Genomic DNA, 27,894 nt, shown 5'->3' on the forward strand with positions numbered 1-27,894 from the left:
CATTTTTTATTGAAGACAGCAGGACCATGTCTTTCAGCACAAGTTTTCTGCTGTAGTCATAGGAATATTTTTTAGTTCTACAGCAGCTGCTATTTAGAAAATGAGACAATTTCAGTACATCTCACGAAAATTAAATGGCGTTGTCATATTGCTTGGAGTTTCTGCTACAGTGAAATATATCAAATATTGTAAAACAACAGCAACAACAACAAAACCCCCCCCTATAAAAATAGCAACAGAAATCTACCAAACAGTACTGTAGAATGTTACCAGTAATTATTAATGAATAACAAATACTGGAGGGGAAAAGTTCTTTATTACATTCTCAGCTATTTACCATATGCTGTTACAAAAACAAAACGAAAAAAATGAAGGTTATTCTGTGATCAGCAAGCACACCCTACTATTTCCCGTGCATTTCTGGATGCCCTTTTTACTTCTTTGGCATCTTTAACAGTTTAACTCTGTTCCCAGGATAAATTAAGTGCACAGATTAAAAGCTTGTCACTTTCTGTAAACTGTATTAATTATACATGGGGTACATGTAGTCTGTGCTTTCAAGAACTTTTTCCAATCACGTAGCACTGTCAAATGGGAAACCAAAAGGTTAGTCTGATGTGCTGTAAAAAAGGGCGTAGTTAATGTTTCAAAAAGGAAATGGTATCAGAATATAAATACTGGGATTGAAATATGTCAAGGTGCTGATCCCAGACATGCTTGATGCAGATTTTAACGCTCAAAAATGAATGTATTGCTTACTGTGTGACCTTAGGATTCCAAAATTGTACTGTTTTTCATTAGTAGTAAAAGGTTAATGCATGCAGATCACTTGGTATGGTTGTGTAGTATGTTGCATTCTTAATTATTGCTTTTGAACACAGTATGTGTATGTAATTTAGGGACTGTTTATGCTCCCACCGCACACAATTTTATATTGTAATTTTGAGTAATCTGTGGGATTTTTAAAGAATGATACAGTTGTATTTATTATGTTCTGCTGCATGAGATGACTCCGTTAACGTACAAGGCACAATTTGTTACTTATTTTTCTAAACAAACAAAAAAATCAGCTTCCCCTCAAACCAAATGGCAACCTTCCCTCCTCGCAGAAAACATCAAGAAGTTCAGATGCCTAAAAAGAATGTGAACTAAGCCATGTAATATGGCTGAATTTCCCTGAAGGAGGAGGAAGGTGTCAGTTACGATTAATGTGAACAACATTTATGGCCCTCGAGATGTGACCTCTCGTAACAGTAAATGTGACAGCACGAATTACTTTCAATTACGGTGAACTACATTCAGCTGCATTAGTTCTGACACACCTCCGTAGGAGATTGCTGCCTTGATAGCTTTTACCAAAGGAAAAAACAGCAAAACTTTTGAGTGCAAATGTGTACCTCACTTAAACAAGACCAGCAGATTTTGGTGGTGGTGTATTGCTGCCTCAGGTTTTACGCACTTCTGTTACATCATTGGTTATTTTCATTGCCTTGGGTGCTGGAGAATATGAAAACTACCTCTTCAATATGGTGTGTATAATAAACATAAATACTGAAAATTATTAAGGAAAAAGAATTAGATGAAATATCAACCTTTTGTCAATAGTAACCTTCACCTTTACATGGAGTTTTAAGTAAGATTTACTGGCAATCAGCATGTTCCATTTAATATGTTGCATTTAAAATTAATAAAATTATCAAGTTAATCTTGAAAACTGAAGATATCACTGCAGAATATATCACATTGCATGAAAACTGTTGTTATAACGTCACTACGTTTTTCTTCAAGGTTTAATTATCATGCTTCAGTTTATACCTCTAAGCTTTCACAGAGAATAAAAGATGCCCTAGGCTGAAGTCAACCTTTCACTTTTGCTACAGAGGAGATGCCATCTATTTCACGCTGTGCTAAGTATTCCATCGAAACATGAGTAAAGCAATGCCTTCGGCAATTCATAAGTTAGAAATAACACTGAGCTAAAGAAATAGCTTTAATTAAAGTGTTTTGTTCCTGTTTGAGGACTTGATCGTGCAGAATATTGGGTGTCTTTTCTGCGAAGACCCTCAGCTCCTTCCAAATTCAGTGCATTGGTTTTTGCTGCAGAATTAGGTCCCAAAAAGATTGCTATGTAAAATTGCCCATTAGAAAAAGAGAAAATGGTATTTGTCTGTACTAAAGTGAGTCTGATTTAATGCCATACAGAGCAAATTTATCTTCATCCCGTGTTAACTGTTTCAAACCTATTTTTCCAGTGATGACACTGGTCATTGTATATTGTACTACTGGCTTGTGAAAATGCTTTTAAATGTGTCAAATAGCTATTTCAACGGTCAATATGTAGTATAACTTTATTTCTTTATCTCAGCATTTTTCTAGGCCATTAAGAAGCAAATATTTGCATCTTAGTTGTTATACTTACTAAAACGTAAAACAGAATTATAAAATGTTAAGTGCTTTCTCTAAATCCCCGAAACAGTTGGAGTTCTGGCATTATCAGTTAGCTTTTCTGACTGTAAAACACCCTTACTTAGACACTCAGCTTAATAAGAGGTAATGAAGATTCTTATTTTTCTTGTATGTTTGTATAACAGAAGAATTCAGTGCTGTTATAGTGTTTTCCCCTGTTGTAAACACTTTAATACAGCAGAGAAAACATGAAAAACTTACAGTAGGTGAAAAAAAAGTCTCATAAAAAAAGACTTTGTGGCTCAAACCAAATATTCTATCAGCACAAAGAATGAATATCATTTTTTTGGTTAACAGGTGACACCCTAGGCTTACAATATGATTTCTTTGTTTCACTTGAAGGCGATGAACAGTATTAATAATTCAGTAGTTCTCTTGCTTGGTTTCCAATGGATAATGGTATTTTATGCCATCAAACCAAACAGAAGCTTTAAAACATCAAACTTCTAGCTATAGCTCAACACAGCCCCATAAGGTGTCGTAACATGCTTAATCATCACTATGTTTCAGTTTGTGTATTCTTAAAATAGCAGTCAGCTCCTTCTAATTTCCTTTCTTCTGTTTTCATGTAATTAATTCTCTAAAACTAAACTTAAATCAACTAATGATTGCCCACTTTAGTTGTAATGCATAGATTTTGATTTTTTGGATGTACACACCAGCTACCAACTCTTCCTCTTTCCTCAGCAAAATGCAAAGTCTGGATGGAGTCTGTAGATGTGGGCCATGTAGGCTGAGTCGTTCCTAGAACCATCAGGTTCTGTCATAGAGATATAAACACATAATGTCTAATATGAATTTGTGAGCATGTTTGCATAGAATGTATGAGAATAAATTAGCCGAGCTTAGAGGGAATTCCTAATGAAAACATTTTTATTTTTACAAGTACTGAAGTACCAGAAAATATGGAAAATACAGGACTGACTGCACATGAACAGCTTGAGCAAATGGGTGTTGTTGGATTTCTGTGCGTAGAATTCAAATGAACTGTGATTTGTATCAGCAAAACCAGTAGGTTTCCCTCACCTACTTGGGAGTGGTTTTGGGAGACATAAATACAATTTTCTAGGGGGGAAAGGTTGAAAATTTTAACTACTCTTGTTCCATGTAGTTACTTTTGAGATCATAACTGTAAACGTGTGTTAGGGTCTATTTTGCTGTGAATGGATGGCAGAAAGTTGCACGGGCTGTGACACTACATCAGATGGGGAAAAAGCAAGTGTTGGTATGGTCAAACTCTCTTATAGTGACAGTGAACTGGAAACTGTCAGAGTAGTTTCTAATGTCTTGTTACAAGATAGCGGAAATCAAAACGGATCTCCAAATGAAAAATGGAAATCAAAACTGATCTTCAAAATAAGAAAAAAAAAGAAAGAAAAAAAAAAAGAGGCTTAGGTGGAGTTGAGATGAGAGTAATAAAAACCAGAACGTAATCTTTCTGGTAAAGACTGTTCAGTGTGGATAAGTGGAAAATGAAATAAGAAACTCAAAACCTAAGTACATCTCCTGGGCTGCTGAATGGCATAGGTAAGAAAGGAAGGAATTCTTTTGAGCCTTGAAATTGCAAGGATACTCTTAGAAGTGTTTGAGATTTTCTGAGCACTGCTTACTGCCTTTAATATTAAGGCTAGCTAGATAATTAAAAAAAATCAAATAAGCATAGTCATCTGCAGAATCTGGAGCTGTAATTGCAGTAGTCACTGGAGAGGCACTAACTAATGCTAGTAGCATTCCAAAGGATAGAAGGAAAACTGATTCATCTGTAGAGAAGAAAGAAATTTGGCTTCAGGGCAGGCAGATGCATATTTTCCTTTCTATCAGAAGTTGAAGGTTTTTATCACTGAGGTTTGATCTGCAGATTACAGGAAATGGTGTAATTATTTTATACCAAGTCTAATAAACTGCCTTTGAGTAGTTTGAAAAGAATATTTGGGATCTATTACATCAGAAATCTTTTTTATTTGGATTGGAAGGTGAATTAGATAACAAATGAAGAACAAATAAATACTTTTTTCAACTTTATTGAATTTATTTCAGTTTATTTTTTATTGCTTTGAGTATTCCTGGTATTTTAGCAATGACTGTAGCTAACATTCCTGGTGTTTACTTCTTTCTAAAATAGTGCATTTACTGTTATTTCTGTTTTTCTATCAAGAGAAATCTATATATTTTATATATATATATATATACACACACACATTATATCTAACATTTTTCTATTGAGACATACAGTTTAAAGAGTAAGTCTTCACCATTTATCAGAACCTAGCTATTGTAATGTTTAATTTTCAAATGAATTTTCAGAAGAGTGGACCAATATCCCTACCTGAGCAAGGCTGAAATGGAAATGTGTTTGTCACTCTGATCCTGTTTGTGAACTGAACTGAGTACAAATTGATGAGTTAGATGTCCTGTTTTTTTACCTTTTTTTTTCTTCTTTTTTTCCCTTTGAGCTCCTTGAAGTATACAGGAAACTTCCACATCTTAACCCTTTTCCTTATGTTGTACAGTTGCAAAATATGTACAGCCTATTTTCCTGCTACTTTAGGGAGCACAGGATTTCCACTGAGCAGCATTATGGCAGAAGATGGCAATTCCCCTGTCAACCATGGTATTTCTGGAAATCTCTATTTTCCTGATTATGAAACAGCCAGAACAATCTGACCCTCACAAGTATGATTCATTCAAAATATGCAGTTCTTGTGTTCATTGAACCTTCTGTTCCATTTGAAAGAATTATACAGGTCTCTCCTTTCATTGTTACCCAAATACTTAATTACTTTCCACACAAAATGGGAATTGCCCTGCCTAGTGTTGCTGCAGGAAAATACCATTCTGTTCAGAAACAACTTGTTCAGCAAACTGAGACAATCCAGGGTAAAGTTGTACTTTCACATTGTTGTGGGTGTTGCAGATCATTCGTCTGTCAGTTTGGATAAATTGTTTTTTTGTTCTTCACATCTTTGTTCTGGACAGTGTCTGCAAGGACTATTCAGTGCTGCCCTTTCCTACAGTTCAAAGTTTACCTTATTAGCATTGTTGCTGTTGACATTTTTATAGTTAGATTTCCAGTGTTCTGGCATACTGTCTGCTCATAAGTGGTCTCCCCAGACTTAGTATGACAATTATTTTTATAGTGCAGTAATGCATATTGTCTACTAACAAATATTCATGAATTAATGGTTATCTAATTGTTCAAATTTTTTCTAGAAGAAAAATAATTCCTAAGAGATTATAGAGCACATAGTGTCATTGCCAGAAAGCCAATTTTTTGCAATGAAGCTTGTATGTTGTTTACCTATCATACTCCTCATTATACAAGTGTCATATCCACATTGTTTGTTGTATTCAGTATGTTTTGCATGAAACTTTAGTGATGGTCTGATGTTAGGAAACATTAAATAAGAAACAAAACCAAAATCGGTGTTTCTTTATCTTATCAAATTTCTTAACAGTATTATCCCAGTATCTCAAATCCTGGAGTACTTTCTACCTGATTTTTAAATAATTGATTCTGTGGTCTCTCCTGCTTTATTCCTCCACTTAGTTTCAAATCATGCAGAGGGAAGAGAAAAGGAAAACAAAATGCATCTTGTGGACAGAGGTCCCTGAAGATTCTTGTTGGGGAGGGGAAAAGAAACTGAGAAGGACAACAAAGGGAAAAGATGGTAAACAGTGAACTATCATTCCTTGAAATATTTCTGCATGTAGGCTTAGGCTCCATCCAGATACTGTGAGGATTTGGGATTTAGATACAATATTTGAAATTCAAATCATCTTCCTTCAATGTTCATAAAAGTAATAACGTCCTACTGCTTGCTTATGAAAAAAAAGCCTCAAGTTATTTGCTTTTTTAATTTTCCAAATAAGATAAATGAAGGTGCTGACAGTAGGTCACATGCTTGTTGAAGTGCATTTGGGGAGCGCTGCTTTCCCACTGTGAAAATTAGGGAAGGGAAGAGACCATTAGAGACAATACGCAAGTAGAATTGGTTGAAGACAATGTCATGTGACCTTTTTGGATAGTCATTAGTTTATTTCAGTATTGGGAATGAAATAAAATACTCCAGCAATGCAACCGTTATAGTTTACATTGATTTAATTATTGGTTTTTTTTTAACTCACTTTTCCTTCTTTTTTTCTTTCTTGTTTTTTCTTTGAATATTCTGGTACTTACCTATTGAAGAAAAATGAGTTAAGCATAAAAAAAAGGGCTTGTGACTACTCTCAGAACATTTGGCAGAATGCACGCGTATTCTCTTCTATATCCTTACTTCACTGATTTTCCTTACTTTGCTTAATTTCTTGAATATCATCAATTAAATAAGAGGACAGCAGAAATATACTCAAGTAATTTGGATTGTATTCCAGTTATATGCTTTATTGCTTGCTTGACCTGCTTTCTCTTGTGCATTTCAGATTCTTTGGCACATGGTGTTCAATTTTAAGTTGGAGTTTGTGGTTGAATCTTCCACATCACTACTTAGCAGCTATACAGCTTGCAATTTACACCTTACAACAATACAATTCTTGCTGGGTGATTGTTTCAAATTCCCAAATTCTCTACTCAGAACAACTCAAATTTTCCTTTTCAGCATTAAATGCTTTTTTTTCTTAAGAGCTCCTTTTTTGATAATTTTTCAGTAGATGGTGAACTGGTAGGTCCATTGGATTTAGTCAGTTAGCATTTAGTCAGCATTTTTAGAAAATCACGCCGTTTACCTTGTTCCTTTAGAACAAGATGAATTAGAGAAACTGTATTTACAAGATTATTTAAAGGAGTGGCAATGATGTGCAGTAACATACAGAATGCACAGAAACTTTGTACAGTGTACAAAAATAGAGTGGGCCAATGCAGATGCCTGATATCAGTAGGAAAATTTGCCATCTGGATGCAACGTTTTTCAGACTGTACTGAGGATTGTTTATAGAACTGAGGTGTGTAACTCTGTCTCTGTAATTCCACAAGGTGAAGTGGAAAAAACATAGTTGTATGTATGGGAAGTGATCACACTCAAGAGAGAAACATAGATTTACAGCGCATTTAGGGGAAGTGTCTACAGGAAATAATGGAAAAAAAGTAATTAAACATGATCTGTTTAGTCATCTATCTGTGGCTGCCAGAATCTGTCAGCTGATAGCATGGGCATTTGTGCTACCCAAAACTGTCTTTGAAAATTGAGATAATGTCTTGGTGTCATAAGTTATTCAAATGCTGCTTCAGATGACATTGGTTGAAAAGCGAGTTGAAGAAACTTACACTTGAACTTAATTACATTTCAGCATATAGCTTACACATCCATTTTCTTCACCTGCTGTACCCAGTATTTCTGAGATGTCCTATTATGCACTTTTCTTACAAGCGTGCGTGCCTGCTTGAGATTAAAGAGGGTAACTGCTAATTGTGGCTGTACCAAAAGATGGTGAATTCACAGTTCAGATGAGATGAAAGCGTTTTGTGTTCTTTTTGGAAACGGTGCTATTGCTGTGAGTGAGATTTGTCATTTGGTAGTGCTATTAGGAACAGGAACCCCTTCAGATTTATATAAAATTGGTTTAAAAATGCTTACAGCAACTACTTACTGTCAGCAGTACCTCCTAAATATAGAATTTGCATTTGGTATTGACTCTTAAATATCAACCTTGCTATCAGACGTATCAGCAGTAAGAGCCTCAAACCATGTGGATCTCTGGTGTTACGATGGTGTCCTATGAAGTGCCTTCAAAGGCTTGAGATATTTCTCAAGGTTTATGCCAAGTTCCTGCGCAGAGTTGCCCTGGATTCTGCTTCTAAGCCCAGTGCATTCATTTCGGTTTTATTCCTACAGACTTTTGCAACTGTGGCAGAAGCTAAATTTCTTATATTTGTAGTAGTAGTTTATGTAAATTAAAGAATTTACTTGGATTCTGACCACTGGGTAGTATCACAAGGGTTAGGAAATGTATTCTCAGATTTCTCTAGGTAAACTTCTGAATGCATAAAAACATATTGCAGATTAATATTCAGAAGTGAATTAGCCACCTCAGTACTTTTTCCACTACTGCCTTTTGAATTGTGGAAAAAAAATCTCAGGTCATTTTTCCACACCTTTATAAAAGGTTTTTTTTTTAGCATATATTTCTATACGGAGTGCCTTCTATGTAGAAATATCCAGGAGTTACTGCATAAGGAAGACAACTACTACTCAATTAGGGCATGCTGGCTGCACAAGCCAAATCCTGTTTCACATAAGAATCCTAGGCCTCAGAAAACCTGAGGTCTGTTTAAACCTTTGTACTTCTGAGATGTGAGATGAGAGGATGAGGCTGTCCTGGGAGTGATTTAAGGTCAGGAACCATTGCTGGTCACACATAAACATGAAATGGTCCTGTGTAAATGGAGCATCATGTGCCCTTGAAAACAATGCCTACTGGTTCCTCTCTGTATTAAACAAGTGTAATTATGGATAATTAATTAATTACATTTTCTGAAGTTCCATTTATTTATTTTTTAATTACTTGCTGCTGAACTCCTCTGTCAAAGTAGAAGCTGTACTTACAAGAGTACGAATTCAGACATCTGACATAGTTAAGTGTGATAGTTGCATTCCCTTGGGTAAGCCAGGACTGGTCAGGAAGACACAGCACAGTTTAATTGGATTGATCAGAATGCAAATCCTTAAAAATTGTTTTTTAAGCCCTCCCTCTCTTGCTTGCCATTACAGAGATGAAGATATAATTAACCCACTAGTTACCAGTCAGTTCTTGAGTGATACAGAATTCTAATTCTTCTAATTAGGGGGAGGTAATTTCCACATCTAAAGTAGGAAGTGCATCATTTCGTCTACTTTAATATTACAGACAAGGAAAGCTTTAGTTTTAGCAGAGTTTTTCTCTGTTGGCCAGTACACAGATTTTACGTTTGTTCTTTCATTTTCCATTTTGGGAAACTGATACAGCATTTTGTAAATCAGAGAAAAGACATCTCCTGCACATGGGAGTAAACTTCATTTATTTATTTGTTTCTCAATTTTTAGTGTGGTACAGCTTACAGATAGTATTAAGGGGAAACCAGATATTTTACGTGAAAAATGAAGGTATTGTGTTAAGAAATTCTGAACAGTTGCTTTTATGCCTTCTTATAAATGCTGTGTTTTCCTATGGCAGAATTTGGAAGAATGGATGTTTGTCAAAAGCGTGAATGGCTTTGTATGTTGTCAACGTATCGATCGCACAGCTTAATTAATAGCAAATTGATTATTAATCCCCAGATAAAGAAAAAAGATTTTCTGCTTTCTGTATGGATCAGCTGAGTTGCTTTACTTACATTGAGTCAGTTCATTTGATAAGTTTTTATTCTGGTAGATGCATGTTACTATGGGTGCAGAAATGTTTCCAAAGTTAAGACTTATGAAATTTTCAATGTCCAGGGAATAGGAATTAATATGAGAAATCTCTTAATTGTGTAACATGATATGTTAACGTTCTTGCAAACCACTGACTTTATTTTTAAGCAATTTTTCTTGTGATGTGCTGAGTTTCAGCGCGTCGTGTTAAATTATGTAGCGGTAGCTTTGCCTGTTTCTTTCAGAGATTCTGAAAATATGAAGATAATAAATTATGACTAATGTACACCATCTGGCAAGGGTGGGAAAAAAAATTCTTCCTGAGCAACAGGGTTTCTGCTAAGCTGATTTGCTTAAAATAAAAAAGCAAACACATTTCTTTGCTGAGAAAATGTTCCAACAACTTCCCTGAAACTCAGTGGATATGGGTAGCCTTTATTTTGTACTAAATGATTGATCTTAGCATGGAGCTTGTTGGCCCCTTGCATGACGAGAAGGGCAGTGGAAGTAATCAGTGTTGTAATTGCATCACAACTTCTTAAAAACATTACTGAGCCTTAGTGGATTTGAGCAACATTAACAAAAGTGTGAGACAGCCTTGCAGGAATCAGCCTGCGGTAAAGAGAGAGGGCCTGGCTCTGTGTGGAAGTAAATCTGTGAACTGTTAATCTGTGCAGCATCACAGATCCTTAGAAACAGCCAGATTTTGGTGCTTCTTGTCATCTCAAGATTTACAGCTATCACTTCTTCATCTGCTACTTTTGTGAGGCTGTATAGAATAAATGCCGTAGTAGATGTTCATAATTATGTATAATTTTTAATTTAATCTGTATGGTTTCTAGAATGAAATGGTCTTTTCAATGCAGATATTCTTCAGGGACTCAGGCATACGTATGTCCTTATTTAAGTTCAATTGTCTTATATCTTAGCATTCCTACTTCCATTTTTAAAGGAATAAATTATTCACTTAAAGATCCCAAATAATTTGAGTAAAATAAAAATGTGCATGGATGTTTTCTCGCTATAGAGAGAAATAGGAAATGTGTTCCTCTTTTAAAACTGCAACCTTCAGTCTGGATCCTTAAATCATCACTTGCTGCCTTAGTTCTGCATAGCAAAACTACTCCTTCAGCCCTTCCAGTAATGCTGAAAATGGGATAGTTAAACTTTATTCATTCTTGATTAATGCTTGCTCTGGGCGTGCCTGGTGATGTGTGGCCATAGATGTGTCTAGGCTGCAGAGGAAGGATTGATGTCCCTGGGGATGGGCAGAAGGTTACAGGTATGCAAGCAGGGATTGCCAATACCTTCCTGAGGGTGACCAGGTTGTCAGCTTTGTGTTAGAACATCTATTGGCTGCCCACTTACTGAAACACAGAGTGTAAGCAAAGCACAGCCCGTACTTTGGGTACTATTGTTAAATACTGGGCCAAATCTCTCCTCTGGCCACTGTGGAAGATACAAAGTGTATTTTAAAAAAAAAAAAAAAAAAAAAAAAAAAGGAGTGAGTGTGCAAGAGTGTGGAGGAAGGGAGGAAAATGAAAAGAGAAGGAAAAAGGAGGAAAGAAACATAGTGTTGAGAATAATAGAGTTCTGTAGTAGTAGATGTATACTAATGATTTCCTTATATTTTCTCAAGTTTTTCCAGTTGTTTCTCTTGAAATGCCCACTGGCTATTCTGTTAAAAAGCATCCTTCCTTTGTGCCACTGACTCAGTTACTGGCATCATCTCTGGTTCTGTCTTGTATCCATTATGAATATATGTATCTTGGGGCAAACCCCGTAACTGGGGTGTGCATTTCTCCCAAGAACTGCAGGAAAACTCTCCCACGTTGTTCAACACTATGCAAACTGCAGGGGCTTTTACATATGGAGTGGATGTAGGTAGTCAAACTTGTCCCAGTTTTATCTGTACCTTTCTTTGTGCTCATGTAAGAATTATTTGGAATAGATTAAAATAATAGAAGTATGAACTGGGAAGAACTTCTGGGGATTATCTAGAACTGCAGCTCTTAGCAGGACAGTTGCCAGTATGCAGTTAGATCACCTGTGCTGTGTTATATGGCTGCATCTTCAAAACTTCTTGCCATGAAGCCACCTCTTTGGGTGTTACATTGCCTTATTGGTAGAGAAGTCTCTCTTAATTTCAAACTTGGAGATTGTGGCTCTTTTCCCATGTTTTACCATCTGCTGCTATTTTGTATATGGCTTCATCATCTTTGTAACTCCCCTTCAAGTAGTTATTGTCCACTGTTAAACACTTACTAGCCTTCTTTTTGATGGAGAAATGACCTTTCTTTCACTTGAATTTGCACTTTATCAGTGTTCTTTGTGAAATAAGGGGCCCCAAACTGTAGTTGTTGCACAGCCTCGGCAGCATGGGGAGTTGGGATAGTAATTTCCTACAGTTTCCTGGCTGTGCTCAGGAATTTCTAATGTAGCTCAGTATGCAATTTGTCTTATTTAAAACCAGCACATTTAACGTGGTTCCCAGTGTGATTTTCTCAACCTGTCTTGATGTGTGGGATTATTCTACCCGAGGTACAGAACTTTACATTTCTCCTTTTTGAAATTCATGAGGTTTCTGTTGGTCCAGCTGTCAAGTTTTCTTAAAGTCCCTTTGCTTTGACATGCAGAGCTTTCTCAGATTGCTTCATGCTCTGCAATTCAGAATGCTCTGAGTGCAGAACTCACCTGCTGTGCAGCTGTGTGGCATCCTGTTGCCTTGATCCCCGCTAGTTTAGCATTATGTGGAGCTCTCTTGTGAATTTAGGGAACAGAATGCCAGTGTAAGTGCCAGTGTATATTTATTTTTCATTCTTCATGTTAGGATTGTCTATCCCTTTTCTAGCACTTCTCTCTATTCTGTATACATTGCATGAGATTGGTATAGCAAATCTGAAACAGTAAAACCAAAATGACTAACAGTGAAAACTTACCATAATGTCTCATAAAAGCAAATTTACCATCTGTGTTATTACCCATCCAAAGTTCTAGCTTGCTTTGAAATAGCCATCCTAATGTCTGTCTTCTTTTTAATTAATGCCAACTGGTACTGATCTTCAATGGGCCAGTACCCAGTGCTTATCTTTGTCACACACTGCTTGTATTTTTCATAGAACTGTAGAATTGTTAAGGTTGGAATAGTCAGCCATCAACCCATCACCACCATGCCCACTAAACCACGTCTTTCGTCTTAGAGCATTATTTCAAAAGAAGGCAGGATAGGAGGAGTAGGATCCCATTATGTTGATTGTAGACCAAGGAGAGCATGCTTGGAAAACAGTGCTTATTAAAAAAAAAAATAAAAAAAAATCATCTTTAGGCCTGCAGGTTAGAGTAAGATTTGAAAAATTGGAAAATAGTCATTGTGAATCCCAAAAATGTATATTCCCCAAATTCTATGCATTGATAATAAAAGTGGTTCATAATGGTGCTAAAATGTGATTTCCTCATGTCTTGACTGCTCCCAAATGCTTGTTCTTACTATAATTATATTATTATTTTCAGTCTTGCTTGAAAGGTACACCTTCACTATAACTGCATTGAAACTGTGTATAATTTTTCTCCCTGATCTGTTAACCAGAAGTAAAAAGCTTGTGACAGTAAGAGCTATAACCACTGGGTTTAAATAGTGCTTGCTCCAGATCATGTATTTTTTGAATGGGATGTTTGCAGTACTAATTAAGAAATAGGAAACAGTCCTGCTTCCATTGGAAGGAAAGAAAATTGATAGGAACAAGACCAATGCATTTTGAAAGATGGAGGTTAAGTAGTATGGTAGAGTTAGATATGAAGTGTAGCATTCAAATGAACAGCAGGAGTATCTTACCATTAAGCAAGTTACTCTGGGACAAGGGTTGGTGCCTAGCCCAAATAGCTGTAGAGCATTAAAACTTTCTGTGAAGATGAACAGGAAGGGGCAAAGATGCTTTTTAGAAAAGAGTCTGGTAGGATTAAGGGGGGATTTTATTACATCTGTGCCTGTAGTAACATCCCAGTGGGCATAATGGGATCATACTGATCCTATACTGATCACAGTATCATAGAATGGCTTGAGTTGGAAGGGACCTCAAACATCTAGATCATCACCCTCCTGCTGTGGGCTGGTTGCCACCTATCAGATCAGACTGCCCAGGACTCCATACAACCTGGCCTTGAACTGCTCCAGAGATGGGGCATCCACAACTGGTACTGGCAGCCTGTGCCAATGCCTCATCCTGCATAAAAAATTCCTGATATCTTACCTAACTCTCTCCTCGTTTAGTTTGAAACCATTTCCCCTTGTCCTATCACTATCAGCTTGTGTTAAAAGTCCCCAACGTGCTTGTAAACTCCCTTCAAATACCAGAAAGCCACCACGAGATCTCTGGGGATCCTTTTCTTCTCCCACCTAAACAAACCCACCTCCCTCAACCTTTTTTCATAGGAGAAGTGCTCCAGCTCTGCAGTCAACCTTATAGCCCTCTTCTGGCTCACTCTGACACCTCCACATCCTTCTTGTGCTGGGGGACCTACAGGTGGACTTAGTCTCATGTGGTCTCATGAGGGCAGTCATGAGGGTGACAGTCCCCTCTCTCCCTGCTGCCACCCCTCTGTTGATGAGGCCCAGGATACTGTTGACCTTCTGGGCTGCAGGAACACACTGCTGGCTCATGTCAAGACAGTTCTGCTTTCCTTTCATGTTAACGAGTTGTTGACATTTGCATATATATGAAGGTTCCTCTCTTTTGTTTCACGTTTTCTTTTACTGTTCTGGTTACTGATATGTATTTTGCCTATAGCAAATGCCAACCCAATATTTTTGTCTTCCTTATGTTGTCTTAAATAATTTATCTTTCTTTACACAAGTTAGAGACTTGTATATAGGGAGACTGAAATAGCTGTTATTATGGAATGTATACATGGTAGAGCTTGGCTGGATTTCAGCAGTTTTGGTTCTCAGGAGCATCATAATTAATGTTATTGTAACCTTCGTTGTGCTCTCTGATCAAAGAAATATAATGGCTATTCGTTCACATACATTTATAACTCTCTGACCTCACTTGAATCTTGTTACCATGTAATTGTTCCAGTTTATCAGTGCAAAATTAGTAAGTGAAAGGGGCAATTTTGAAATTGGTGTTAGGAAAAATAGCAGGAGAATATGGTGGGGAGGAAAAGAATATCCATCACTGTCATTGGGGCAGAAGAGCACATGCAAAACAATGTAGCTGAGGTGAAACTGCCTTGGAAAAGCTCTGTAATCCTTGTTTTCTGACTGTAATCTTTACTGAGCAATTACAGTCCGTGTAATTAACGCTGTGTATGATAACAGTGAACAACATCCGTAAGTGCCTGAAGAAGTTTAAAAAAAATGAATCGTTCTGTGTCTTGTATTCATGGCTCTAATATTTGCATAATGTCAGATAAGAGAGCAAGTATTATACAAAGCAATGAAATGATGATTTCTGAAGGTAAAAAGAATAAAGGTGTTAATTGATCTGTTCTGATAGCTGCGATTTTTACAACTTATCCAAATCAAATGTGCTTTCAGGAGACAAAGAAGAAGACACAAAAAATTATTATCCATTACTTACGAAAAGAGATTCAATATTTATGTTGGTTTAAAATATGAATTCTGGCAAAATGAAGATACAGTGTAATAATAGTGCTTTTAAAAAAGTATTGAAACAGATGTAAATCGGACCTTCAATGATACAGGGTGATGGTATATGAAATGAACATTTCTTCAAGCATATTAGGATGACATAAAGCAAATCTCGTGATATACAAGGAAGAATAAGTCAATATAAACTTCCATGTCAAGATGACTGCGGAATTAAATTAAGACCACTCTCATAATAACTTTTCAAAGCTCATTAGTGCACTATGACTCTGTCTCAAACTCCTTTAATAAACAGAATTCTGTGCATTGTTATTAAAAGCTGATGTAGAAAACAGTTAAGTTACTATAGCTCTGCATACCTTTTTATGATATTTCAAGGATCCTATTCTACACCATTTTCTGGTTTTAATGAATATAATGAATTGTATTGATCTGGATGGGACTGTTTGCTTAAGCAAAGGCAGAGTATTTTAGTGTTTGCCGAATTGGAGACTTTTTTTCTCATGCAATGCCAAAAAAGGAAAATTCTCATGCTGTTGTGTAATTACAACGTTGTCAGTACAGCTAACATTAAATGCTATGCAATTGAAGTCCATAAAATAAACTGACAGGAAGTACTGCTTCTCCTTAATCCAGATCAATACGACTTACCCTCTTACTGTGAATTTTAAATAGTAAAAGAGCTGTTAAATTGCATTGTCTTTCATTGTACTTTTTCTTTGTCTTTTACAGGAAAAAGTAGAATATGCCTTCCTGATAATTTTTACAGTTGAAACATTTTTGAAGATTATAGCATATGGATTATTATTACACCCCAATGCGTATGTTCGAAATGGATGGAATTTATTGGATTTTGTAATAGTAGTAGTAGGGTAAGTAACTCATATTCTATTGTAAAAAGGTTTTAGTCTTCTTTACAGTGAAGTAGATATAGATCTGTTTGGCTATGTGTAAGGGCCTGAGCTTGACATTTATTCCTCTGGAGTAAGAGCATTGACTGAGAAGAGTGAAGAACTCAGTATAAAATCAAAAGTTTTCACTGGTGCAGGCTGTACTGCACCATCATCTATACACTGGAAGTTCATAGGGATTTCTGTGTTCTGCCAAACAATTTGACAAGACGTATGTTCCTTAGTTGTCTTGACTGTTGCTGTGTCAAGAAGCTCTTGAGAGTTGGTTTCCCTCCTCTGACAAGTTACTGCTCAAGCCTTGTGCAAGTTACCAAAGAGTGGAGAGTTGAATGTCCCCTGGGAAGTGATTATTGAAAAAGGGAATTTCCAGTATTGCAGATTTTTTGCTAATCTTTTAAAATTGATATAGCCTATGGAGAACTTTATTCCATGTAACCTTGTAGATTGTGGCTGGCTTGCAAAGAAGAACTTGGTATGGAAGTTCAAACTGTATCAAGTTCTGTGTAATTGAAAAAGCCCTGGAGTTCAAGAGTATTCTGCTTCTAACACATGCAACTGCATTAAGGGAAAAGATGCAAAGTAAAGGAATTTGTGGTAAAGAATTATTAAATATGGGGAAGTATTCTGAATGTGTTAATAGCCAATTTATAACTATTTGATTCTGAGATGGGAAAAAAATTACTGAGAAGATTGTATTCAGGCCAGTTGCATGGGCCAGAAAGAAATTTTCATTGAGGACTAAAATTTGTATATAAATAGATCCTTCATCAGGTTAGGTCATTCTCAACAGATTGGCCTCTGTGCCTGAAGGGAAAGCTTGGTGTGTAGGTATGGAGACTATCAGAGATAAAAGCTCTGTTCTCTTGCCAGGCTCACTTGAATAGACCTCTTCTCTTTTGTCAAATGACCATGGAGCTACAGTAAGCCTGGAGCAGTCTAATTAACATGACCTCTATCTTTGGCTCTGTCCTAAATACATGATAACTAAAAATCTTTCCATTAACTCAAAAAATGCTCACTATTGGAAGCTAAATCTGGTTAGGTCAAATATTAGCACTGTGTGCATAAAAAATATGAAAAAAAAGGGACTACATCTTATGAAATAACTAAAATATCACACTACGATTTAAGTTCTAGCTCAAACCCAGATGTTTTGAGGTGTAAATTACTTTGTATGTTGCCATCAGTTGTCATCTTCATGGAATTATTGCCCTTCAGTAACACACAATTTGTTTTTGCTCTCTTTGTTAAAAAAACAACAATGCAAAACCCAAGAGAAAACACCATGCACGTAAGTAAGGAAACAAGAGTGAATCCATTTATCTAACTAATACTTAAGAGAAAAGCCTACTGGAAAGTTGATTCTCATATGTAACTCAAGATGGATATGGAATCACTTCTGGATCTGATTCTATTTGACTAGCATCACCATGCAATTTCATTAGGTATTTTAATAGCTTTGAAAGAGCTGCCGCGCTGTCCTATAGTCAACATATTAGATGAAATTTGCTCTGTCTGCTTTTTCAGCACAAACTAAGGCAGTCCAAATGCATAAATCTTAACTGTGCCAAAAGAAATCTCTGCCGGGAAAGGAGAAACATGCGCATAGGCTTTTTCCCCAACATAAAATTCAGCATTTAAAATTTGATAAACTGTACAGGAGGATAAATGTCAATTTTAAAAATAATAAGAGTTTGTATGTTTTATACCTTAATGGCTTTAGATAATGGACATAAAATGACAGAAGTGTAGATATGGCTGCTATTACTCCTGTCCTTGTCATTTCTCTCTGAAACCAAAGTAGGAATTACCTTCTGAACACTCTATTACTTGCCTGCATTCTTTGTCATGCAATTTCTGTTGATTTAAGTGAGATAATGAGGGTCTAGCAAAGAAAGCTTTCATTGTGCTTTTATAGTGCTTTCTTATGCCTGCAGAATTTTGAAATAAAAATTTTCTGAATAATGTACTGATTGGCAGGCTTGAAAGCAGCTTCTCTTAAATTGGGATTTTATTCAGAAGTCTGTTTAACCACGTTGTCTTTGGAGCACAAGTAGTCTAGCTGAAATCGTTGAGGTGGCTCATTTTCTTAGAATTATTCTTCATTTAAATTATGACGTGAATCAGGATCTGAAATACTGTGTGGATTTCTCAGGGTGTCACAGAGGGTGGGTTGCTGGATTGATGTTCATTCTAAGAGCCACGTGATGCTCTTTGTGTCTGGCTTTCTTTCAGTGAAGCAGACCAGGGATGGGAATTAACTGATACAGGTTGATTGCTGACTGGGGAAGGAAAAAGTCTTCAATATTCTACTTTTGGCATTATATGACTTACAGCAACTATCCTGCAGCACTGTGAACCAGAGTTGTGAAAATTTCTTTTGATGAAGCCAAAAACCTACACATTTGAGGAGTCCTTTGCAAATGTGAAATATTTCAGAATTGCAAGAATATTGGCTTGATAGTCTTTTCAGGAGAAGTGCAGTTTTGCAAGTATTGGACTACAGACTCTGTGCAAAGGATTATTGTGGTTTTCATGGTCCTGAATTTTGTGTGGAAAATAATGTGTCTCAAATTCAGATTGAAACCAAAATAGGTCTAAGATTACTTTGCATTTCAAACACTTGCATGAGTTTGAATTTCTGCTAGAAGTGGGAGGGAAAAATAAAACCTTGTCTTCCAAATTCTTCTAATGAATTACTAGCTCATTTCTGCAGTGAAAAAATACAATATAACAAATGAGTCATCTGGGAATATTTTTATACTCAAGGTTATTCTGAATAAGAAACAAATCTTTTTCTGTGTTATTAAATTTTGGCCTCAAATTATTTTTTAATATATTCAGCTTTTGCTGACTGTATTTAGCATATTGAAGTCACTTGGAGTTCACATATCCCACTAAAATTAAAACAGATGGTTTCTTGTGATTATCTATTTCATATTTTAAAGAGAATGCTACTTCTCCAAACTTCACAGTTAAAACGTTTGAACAAGGAGAAATGACAAAGTAGCTTCATTTATCTTCACTTATTTAAAAATAGCCATGGGGTGTGTACAAGTAGGATGCTAATTTATTGGAGACTGTGTGATTGTCACTCTCAGAAGGGATTAGCACTTGCAATTCATGACTCTTCCTGTCATGATTTAATATGCCGATATTCCTCTCACTTTGAAATCTGGATGGCGTTGCAGAGTTCTCTGCAGTTCAAGTAATTTCCTAATACCTTTGATTGTGTGGCAAATGGATGGTGATGACCTTACCCTTCATCTCATTTTCTAGATTATTTAGTGTAATATTGGAACAATTAACCAAAGAAACAGAAGGTGGCAGCCACTCAGGTGGCAAACCTGGAGGCTTTGATGTCAAAGCCCTAAGAGCCTTTCGTGTATTGCGACCTCTCCGGCTTGTATCAGGAGTGCCCAGTAAGCTCTTTTCTATTTAATTCTATTGAAATAAATATCGTAACTGATCTGACTGTTTAACTTTCATGTTCCAGACACTAGCATAAATGAGATAATATGAAGTTGATTTTTGTTATCTGGTTGTTTATATAAAGTGAGATTCAAGATGAATGATATGCTATTTCAATTTGAGCAGAGGATTGTGAATTCATCCAGTGTATGATCTTTTTACACAGTTCAATAAGCAGACGGGCAAATACACTTCCTTTTTAGAAGCTTTATATAAAATTGAATTGCGTGTTTAAATGCAAATAAACCAAAAATTAAAATTCAGATTTTTAAAATTCTGAATCCTACGCATCTGAAAATGTAGGTGATCTTAAAATAGTTTATATTTTGGTAAATCTGTGCCAAAGCACATTACACATTTCGTATTTTCTGCCCCCTCCAATGCACATGAATGCCTTCTGTTTATGTCAATAAAGCTACCAGATAAATTAGCAGACTTGAAAAGTAGAGCAATATTATTTAAAGAAAGCAATTGAATTTTATAACAATCCTTCCTATTTTCTTTTCATGCATTACTAATTACTGAAGCTTTTTGGGCTGAGTAAGAAGTTCATGGCTTACAACTCCACTCTTTCCATTCATTGTATTTATTATACCATAGTCTCCTACATAGAAATGGTTGCGTTCGGCATATATTTAGCAAAAGAGATTAAATGAAGAAAGAAGCAGTCTTAAGAAATGCCAGACCAGAATTTTGAAATAAAAATGAGCCATGTTTTGTTCTCATTGGTACTTTGGCAACCTCATTAGTTTGTGGTTTACTTATTTTAGTAAGAACAAAATTTGGCTTAATATTTAAGGAGAAAATACAAGAAAAGTGAAATTAGTTCTGAAAGTGATGTGAAATATGAATAACTAAAAAGTAAGATTGTTCAAAATGAAAATGAGTTTTCCTAAATAGCCAGTTGCAGAAATATATATATATTTTTAATCCAGAGAGATATGTAAGTGCAGTTTCTGTGGACTTGTTGCAAAGTTGTTATTGTAGCATAGGACTTTTTAGAGGTCCTATAAAATGACCTGCAGCCACTCACCATGGCTTTCATTTCATTTCTAAAACAAATCCAACTGTGAATTCTTGTGACACATTTTAAGCATTGGCTTCCATGACATAACATTTATTAACAGAGGAAATCATTAGGCTTTGACAAAAAGCTATAATCTCATATAAAATATGTGATATGATTCTGGGCAGTAAAAATGTTTTTCAGTGGATACTCTCTGCCTGTGTGTATCATGAATTTTGAATAATGTGCAATTACAGAAGTTTTGGTATGGCATAAACATAGAAACCAAGTTCATATCTTGTATCTTCTTTTCTTTTAGGTTTACAAGTTGTCCTGAACTCCATTATAAAAGCCATGGTTCCCCTGCTCCATATTGCCCTTTTGGTATTGTTTGTAATCATAATCTATGCCATTATAGGATTGGAACTTTTTATTGGAAAAATGCACAAATCTTGTTTTCTTATTGATTCAGGTAAGTCATGAAACTGGTTACTAAAATAAGGGATTGGTTCTGTTGTATTTCAAGCCTGTGGGATTTCAGTTTGAAATAGAACAGGGGCGAAGCACTGAGACTGTTGTAGCCTGCGGTTTCGATGGACTGTAATTTTAGGAAAAGTATATTCTGTTTAAAAACAATCAAGGAAACTGGTACTACCACCACCACCAGCAACATGAAAAACAGAGACTTGACTGTGTTCTGTACAGCTTTTAATGTATGAAATGTCTAACTGCAGTGTTAGCGTTGAAAATATTAGGGGTTGCTATCTGCAAGATACGAATCAGTATTTTCTCCAGATGTCCCATAACAGGTAAGCTATACTCTCTTGAGATTACAATTTGGCAGTGTCTGTCCGTCAGTATTTATTTTGAATAGTGTAACAAAAAATAGAGTTCTAAGATGACTAATAAAAGAAAACAGTGTTCCTCCATCTATGCAAGTGATGCAATGAAGGTGTTTCTTATGGGAGAGTTTTGAAGGAGTGAAATGTTTTTGTGAGGGAGAAATATGTGATGGCTGAAGGTGTTTCCTTCACCTGATGAAGTAGACTACACAAAGCAATTAGTCTTGACCTATTTCCTTGGTTGTACATCAATATGAAGTGAAGAGGAAAAAAACCCAAAACGTTGTGTATGGGGTGTTTCTGGAAAGATATGTTGCATTATTATGACTGTGAACATGCTTTTTTTTCCCTACCCTTTGCTCAATTACTTGAGCTCTTTTATGTGCTCGGTTTTGATTAAAATATTTTCAGATTGAAGGGCCCAGGTGTCAGAGAGATAAGCATCTCTAGAGCTCATGAGTTCCCTTTCTCAGCATTTCTCAGGCTGATATCTAGCTTTATGTTCCGATAGGTTTGATATTTCTTCATATAGAAGAATTAGCTCACAAATGTTTGAGAAATGAAAGAGACTTTTTTTGGTCAATTTTCAGATATACTAGTTGAAGAAGATCCAGCACCTTGTGCATTCTCAGGGAATGGACGTCAGTGTGTCATGAATGGCACTGAATGTAAGGGTGGTTGGGTTGGACCGAACGGAGGCATAACGAACTTCGATAATTTTGCATTTGCAATGTTGACTGTGTTCCAGTGTATAACCATGGAAGGATGGACTGATGTGTTATACTGGGTAAGTAACTTCAGAAATCATTGAATATTGCTTACTTTTAAACCAACTTCAGCATTCAAATGAGAAGTAAACTGTTTTACAATACCATAAGTAGGAAATCTTGGTGAGTTTTAATAGAAGTGGAGCTTAACTGCTTAACTTATTCCAGTCACAAAATCTTTTTGGCTTGCTTAGGCTAGGAAGGCTTTTTAGCAACAAATTTATTCTTCGGGTTTGATTTGTTTGTTTTTGGTTTTGTCTATTTCATTTGGATAAAAATAATACCACGTTTATGTCCTTTGGACTAACATTTTTTTTTCATGCAAGCGTACCGTTTTTAGACATGTCTCATTAAACTTAGGAGCAATATTTCCACAGTATTTCTGCAAAATATTTTGCAATATTAACATAAATTAGACCAAAACAAGCTCTCAGCTGTCCTTGCTTGCCTTGGGTACTGAAAACCACTTGTTAAACATTCAAACAAAAACCAAGTCACAACAGCTGTAAGCCTGAGATTGTCACCAAAGAAGCAGTAAGAGGCATTCAAAAGTACTGCTGTGTAAGGCCCCACCTTTAAATGCTACACCAGCATTAAATAACGAACCTTCTCCATCTTGGAACATAGACAAACAGCTGGACACAGGCTGGAAACAAGATTCTCTTTGTCCTAATTTTGCAGATGAGAATGGAGAAAAAGAACACAGATTTTTAAGTGAATAAGGTTACATAAATATTCAGGTAGGAATTTCGCTGCCTTGCCCTATTCCAATCAAAGAACGTTTTGTTCTGTGACGTTTTAAGGACCTAATATTTGGCATGAGTGACTTGTAGAAGGTCGCGCAGGAAGACCATGACAGAGCCTGCCTACTATAGGTGCTCAAAATCGTTGAGGATATTCCATACTACTTGGTACTGAGCAGTAAGTCTTTGCAGCACTTAGGACCTTATGGCATCTTAACAGTTTGAATACTGAGATTTTTTTACGACAGGAGAAATTTGATTGCTAGTAAGGATCACTATTAGAAAGTCTCTGAAAATAGATGAGCTATCTTAGGGCATGTCCTTGTGGAGCTGTGTTCTATGTTGTGTTGATCATAGCTTTTAGGTTTGGCCAAGTGGGATTATTTACTAATACTGAATCTTCTGTGGAGTACAAGATGCAATAAAAGATGTAGCATTATTCAGTGAATGGACACCTTAAGTGGCCATTTGTTACAAATCAAGGTGAAATATGCTGCTGCTAAGTAATATAACAGCTGTCTGTGTAGTCTCAGAATAAAATTTGTGATACTGGAAAGGACAACATGAATACATTTTTAATATAGTGTCACTGTTAAAAATAATTAAGATCAGACTAAGTCGGATGTCAGAGGTTAAGAATTGGCTGTAAACATGCAAACCTTTGGTAGTAAAGAAACTGACAGTAATACAGGGCTCAACATGGGCCAGTTTGTTGTTTGTCAGGGTGTAGGTTTATCCTTTTTGAGTTTTGCTCTCCAGTTCTTCTTAATTTTCTCAGAGAATGCATTACTGCAGAGTTAGTATATACTTTATGTGATTTGTATTACGATGGTGATGGGTATTTTTATTCTCCTGAAACAGAAGGTTTGCCACGATCGTCCAGAAAAAAAATGCACTTTTAACACTTTTCAAGGCATAAGTGTGCTCAAATTTTAGTACCTGGCAATTACTGTAACTGTCACAGATTTTTACAGTGAAAGTCAGTGATAAAGCTTTCAGGGACTTGCACATATGCAGACTATGATTTTTATAGAATTAATTTCATCTGAAAGGCTTAATATTAAACATTTTTTCCCTTTGGAATTAAGAAGCTAATTGATTAGATGATTTCTAAAAAATCTCCACCCCCAAAAGTAAAACCATTAGAAGAGGGTGCTATGAAAATTGTTACGGTGAAACGTTTTCAAAATGCAATGCATAGGAAAATTCAAAATTCAAAAACTTCAGAACTGCATGCAGAGCTGTGTGTTATTTTGTCTCTCTAAAATGGCTTCCCAAAGCCAAAGTTATTTACAGATACACATATGTCAGTTTTAATTTTATTAAAAATGATACTGGGGTTGTTAGTAAGAGAACAAAGAAATGTACTGACCTTGTAAAGTATTTTCAAAACCAGATTTTCATATAGCTTTGGAATTTGTTTTAAGTGACATTTTCATATAATTTAATTGTAACTCTAGATCCTTTGTATACCAGTGAATTGCCCATTGTCAAGCAGAAATCACTTGCTGAGGACAGAAGAAATGACTTTTTATGTGTTTTATGCTTGCCCGTGATTAATCTGAAGTAGATTTAGCTATTGCTAATTAAACATTCAAAAAGATTTTGTTGTAATCACAAACTGAGAAAAGGCATACACTAGGTTGTGATAAAAATGTCACACAGAATCGAAGGAAACAATTACAGATGTTTAGGTTTGTGAGTTAAATTTTGCTTAGAAATCTGTAGATGAAAGCGGAATGGAATGAATCTGCTTGAAAACAAACAGAACAAACCCACAAAGATTAGAAGCTGCACAAAAAGTCAGATTTCTACTTGTTCACTGTGCGAACTGAAAAATTGGCTATGTAGAATTACCTTGCTAGCAGGTGTAAGCTGAGTGGGTGAAATACATGCAATACTTTGCATCACGTTATGTGGCATTCTGCTAGCAAGAATGACAGCTGAAAATTACAGCTTCCAGTAATGCTCACTAGCACAGCTTGTTTTCACCTGGTAAACAACAGTAAACTCTCCCGAAAAATTCCCCAAGCATCAGTAGTTTTTTTTCTAATACATATTTATTATAGATTGTGGACTTGATCCTGCGACTGCTTGGCGCCCTTCCTGTCCTGGTGACTCACCTGGATGTCCTGCTGCTCACCAGTTTGCACCTGATTCCTATATGTCTCTTATTTTTAGTGCTTTTCCTTAGTGCTTAATTTTCTGTAGCTTCCTTGTAACCCACTGAGTAGCATACATCACTTATTTCATCCACTGAAAATGCGACTCTTTAATGCCAAATGCTGGACTGAATTGTAGAGGCTAAGGGATATTGTCCTTGTCACTTACACCAGCCAATGCAGCATATGTGTTCCCAAATTGTCTAATATCTTTGTGGCTGCACATCTGTACATCTCTTCCATTTATATCAGCAGTGTGTTTACTCCTGACCACAGCCCTGTTTGTTTGCTCAGTAGGTCCAGATGCAGACTTACACTGTTAGCTTTGGATCCTAGTACAGTCCTCGTTATTGGCAGTGGCCTGGGTACCACTCGAGCTGAAACTGCTGAATTATGCTATGTGATGTCTTGTGGTTTTTAATTTTCTTTTAAAGCCTTTAATGTGAGTACTGATACTTATAACAAAATGAACCTTTTCACAAGGTTTCACGTTTAAAATATGCAGTTCATTAACTGAATGTATAAGCAATCTAAAATATATCTAAAACTTTAAGGTTTAAAGAAAGGGATGTCAGAATATTTTAATACATCCTTTACCAACATGTCAGCTTCTGAAATTGTACTCTTTACTACTGCTTGAAAGAAGCATCAAATAATGCTTCATTCATAATTAATCTGCTTTTGTAACAAGAAGAAGTGTGCATTTAGAAACCTGTTTCATTCTTCAGAAATTGAGCTTTATTTGCCCCAGTCTCTTTCTTGAAGTATATTAGAACATTTGAAGAAAACCAATCATTTCAGTAATGCATTCTGTTTAGGTTGCACTGCACTTCTTCACGTGTTGAGTGTGCAAGTGTCTATCCAGCCCCTGCACTAATTAACCATGAATAATGTATTTTAAGGTAGAAAAAAAGGTATAAATATTTATTTAAATCATGAAATCAAAGAATGTCTTCGGTTGGAAGAAACCTCAAATCAAATCATTCTAGTTCCAACCCCCTGCATGGGCAGGGCTGCCAACTGATCAGATATTTCTGTGATGAAGAGCTATGATTTTCTCACTGGCTTTCCAGTAGTACAGGGCAACTTAAAATGTGGAAAACCAAGATATGTTTGCTTTCCAACTGGATGAGAATCTGAAAGAATGACTACAATCGACTACAAAACTTGCCCATGCAAAAGAAAATAATTACAGTGATAAAACAAAGTCTATTGATTTTTCAGAATGTCAGTCAGATGATCAGGAACTCAGGAAGTCTTCTCATCATATCTCTTCTAATTGTGCTCCTAGCTCAAGAATCACAGAGGATTGCCTACGAGGAAGTATTTTAAGGGGATATGATGTACTTGAAAGCAACTAGTGCACAATCAAAGATTTTTCCTGAAACAGCCAAGTATTTTATAAACCTATCTCACAGAAGAAGCTGTTGGCTGGTGCACAAAATGTATTATTAATCCATAAAAAAAGTTGCAAAGCACATTTAAAATATTATGAAAACTGTCATCGTAGTGATGAGAAGGAATCTTTAAATGAATACATTAGCAAAATCTTTTTATATGACCAACAGGTCAAATAAGCAATGATACTCAAGAACTTTGACTTGACCGATCTAATATAACATTAGAAAATGAAGACATAGGTTGATATAATTTTTTTTGTCACATTACAGCAGCAGGAATGGAAGGCATGTTATTGCATCCAAACAATAACGGTCAGTTTAGCCCAAGAAGTGAACGGATGCTTGATAACTTTTTGTTCTTCTGTACATCAGCTGCAAATGTTCTGCAAACAGTGTTAAAAATCCTGATTGAATATGCAAGGCAAATCTTACAAAATCTGTATTTCTCCCTTCTATTTGTCTTTTATGTACTAAGGATAGCTTAGCACTGTTCAACACCACTCACAGGTCATCTAAGGGAGACTTCAGTGAAACAAGGCAGTACATCCCCAGAGACACTGATGTGCTGGCTGCACAGTGCTCCCGGCGTTTGATGACTACATAGCCAGAAATTTAACACATGATGTCCAGCTGGAGAAAGAATAGTAAGAATTTTGGTTAGCAGTATTAATACACTGCATAAATTGTACTTAAGAACCAGGGATAACAGGCAGGATTTAAAAAAAAAGATTGTGCGCTAATCATTTGAATTCAATTCCAAGCTGAAATCTATTTTAACGCATCCCTCTCCCCCCGCCTTTAGATAATGATTTGGACTACTTTTTTTTTCCCAGAATCAGCCAATTTTAGATTGCAAAGAGTTGATATTTAAATTATCAATAAATTAGAAACTTCAGAAAGAGAGAAAATGAAATGATCAAATTCAGACCTATACAAACAGAGCTTCCAAGCCAGGGAACATGCACATTAACGAGTTTGAATTAGTATTGGAAGAGATGATCACATATATGTTTTAAATGAGCAGCTTATCACAGCCCACCTGAGGATGATTTTAAAGTACCCCACAGAGAAATATTGTTTCCATGCGCTGAACCTGATCTACTTTGACAAGATATCTAGTATCTCGGTCTTAGCTGACTGCTGACCTATACTGCAGTCAAAGCATGGAACTAATTTCTTGTCACACAACATTG

General features: G+C 36.0%; 1 protein-coding gene across 1 annotated transcript in view; it reads left to right on the plus strand.

Moving 5' to 3' along the window:
- CACNA1D (calcium voltage-gated channel subunit alpha1 D) overlaps positions 1–27,894 on the plus strand; it is a gene marked incomplete at both ends in the record, with an annotated part of 164,529 nt that overhangs the window by 44,116 nt on the left and 92,519 nt on the right. Inside the window, 4 exons of the mRNA XM_079540594.1 lie at positions 16,132–16,271; positions 19,590–19,732; positions 21,107–21,259; positions 22,220–22,416. Of these exons, the coding sequence (XP_079396720.1) occupies positions 16,132–16,271; positions 19,590–19,732; positions 21,107–21,259; positions 22,220–22,416 (633 nt within the window). The remainder of the gene's footprint in view (positions 1–16,131; positions 16,272–19,589; positions 19,733–21,106; positions 21,260–22,219; positions 22,417–27,894) is intronic.

The sequence above is a fragment of the Tetrao urogallus genome (genome assembly GCF_951394365.1).
Source record: "Tetrao urogallus genome assembly, chromosome: 10".
Classification (NCBI taxonomy): domain Eukaryota; kingdom Metazoa; phylum Chordata; class Aves; order Galliformes; family Phasianidae; genus Tetrao; species Tetrao urogallus.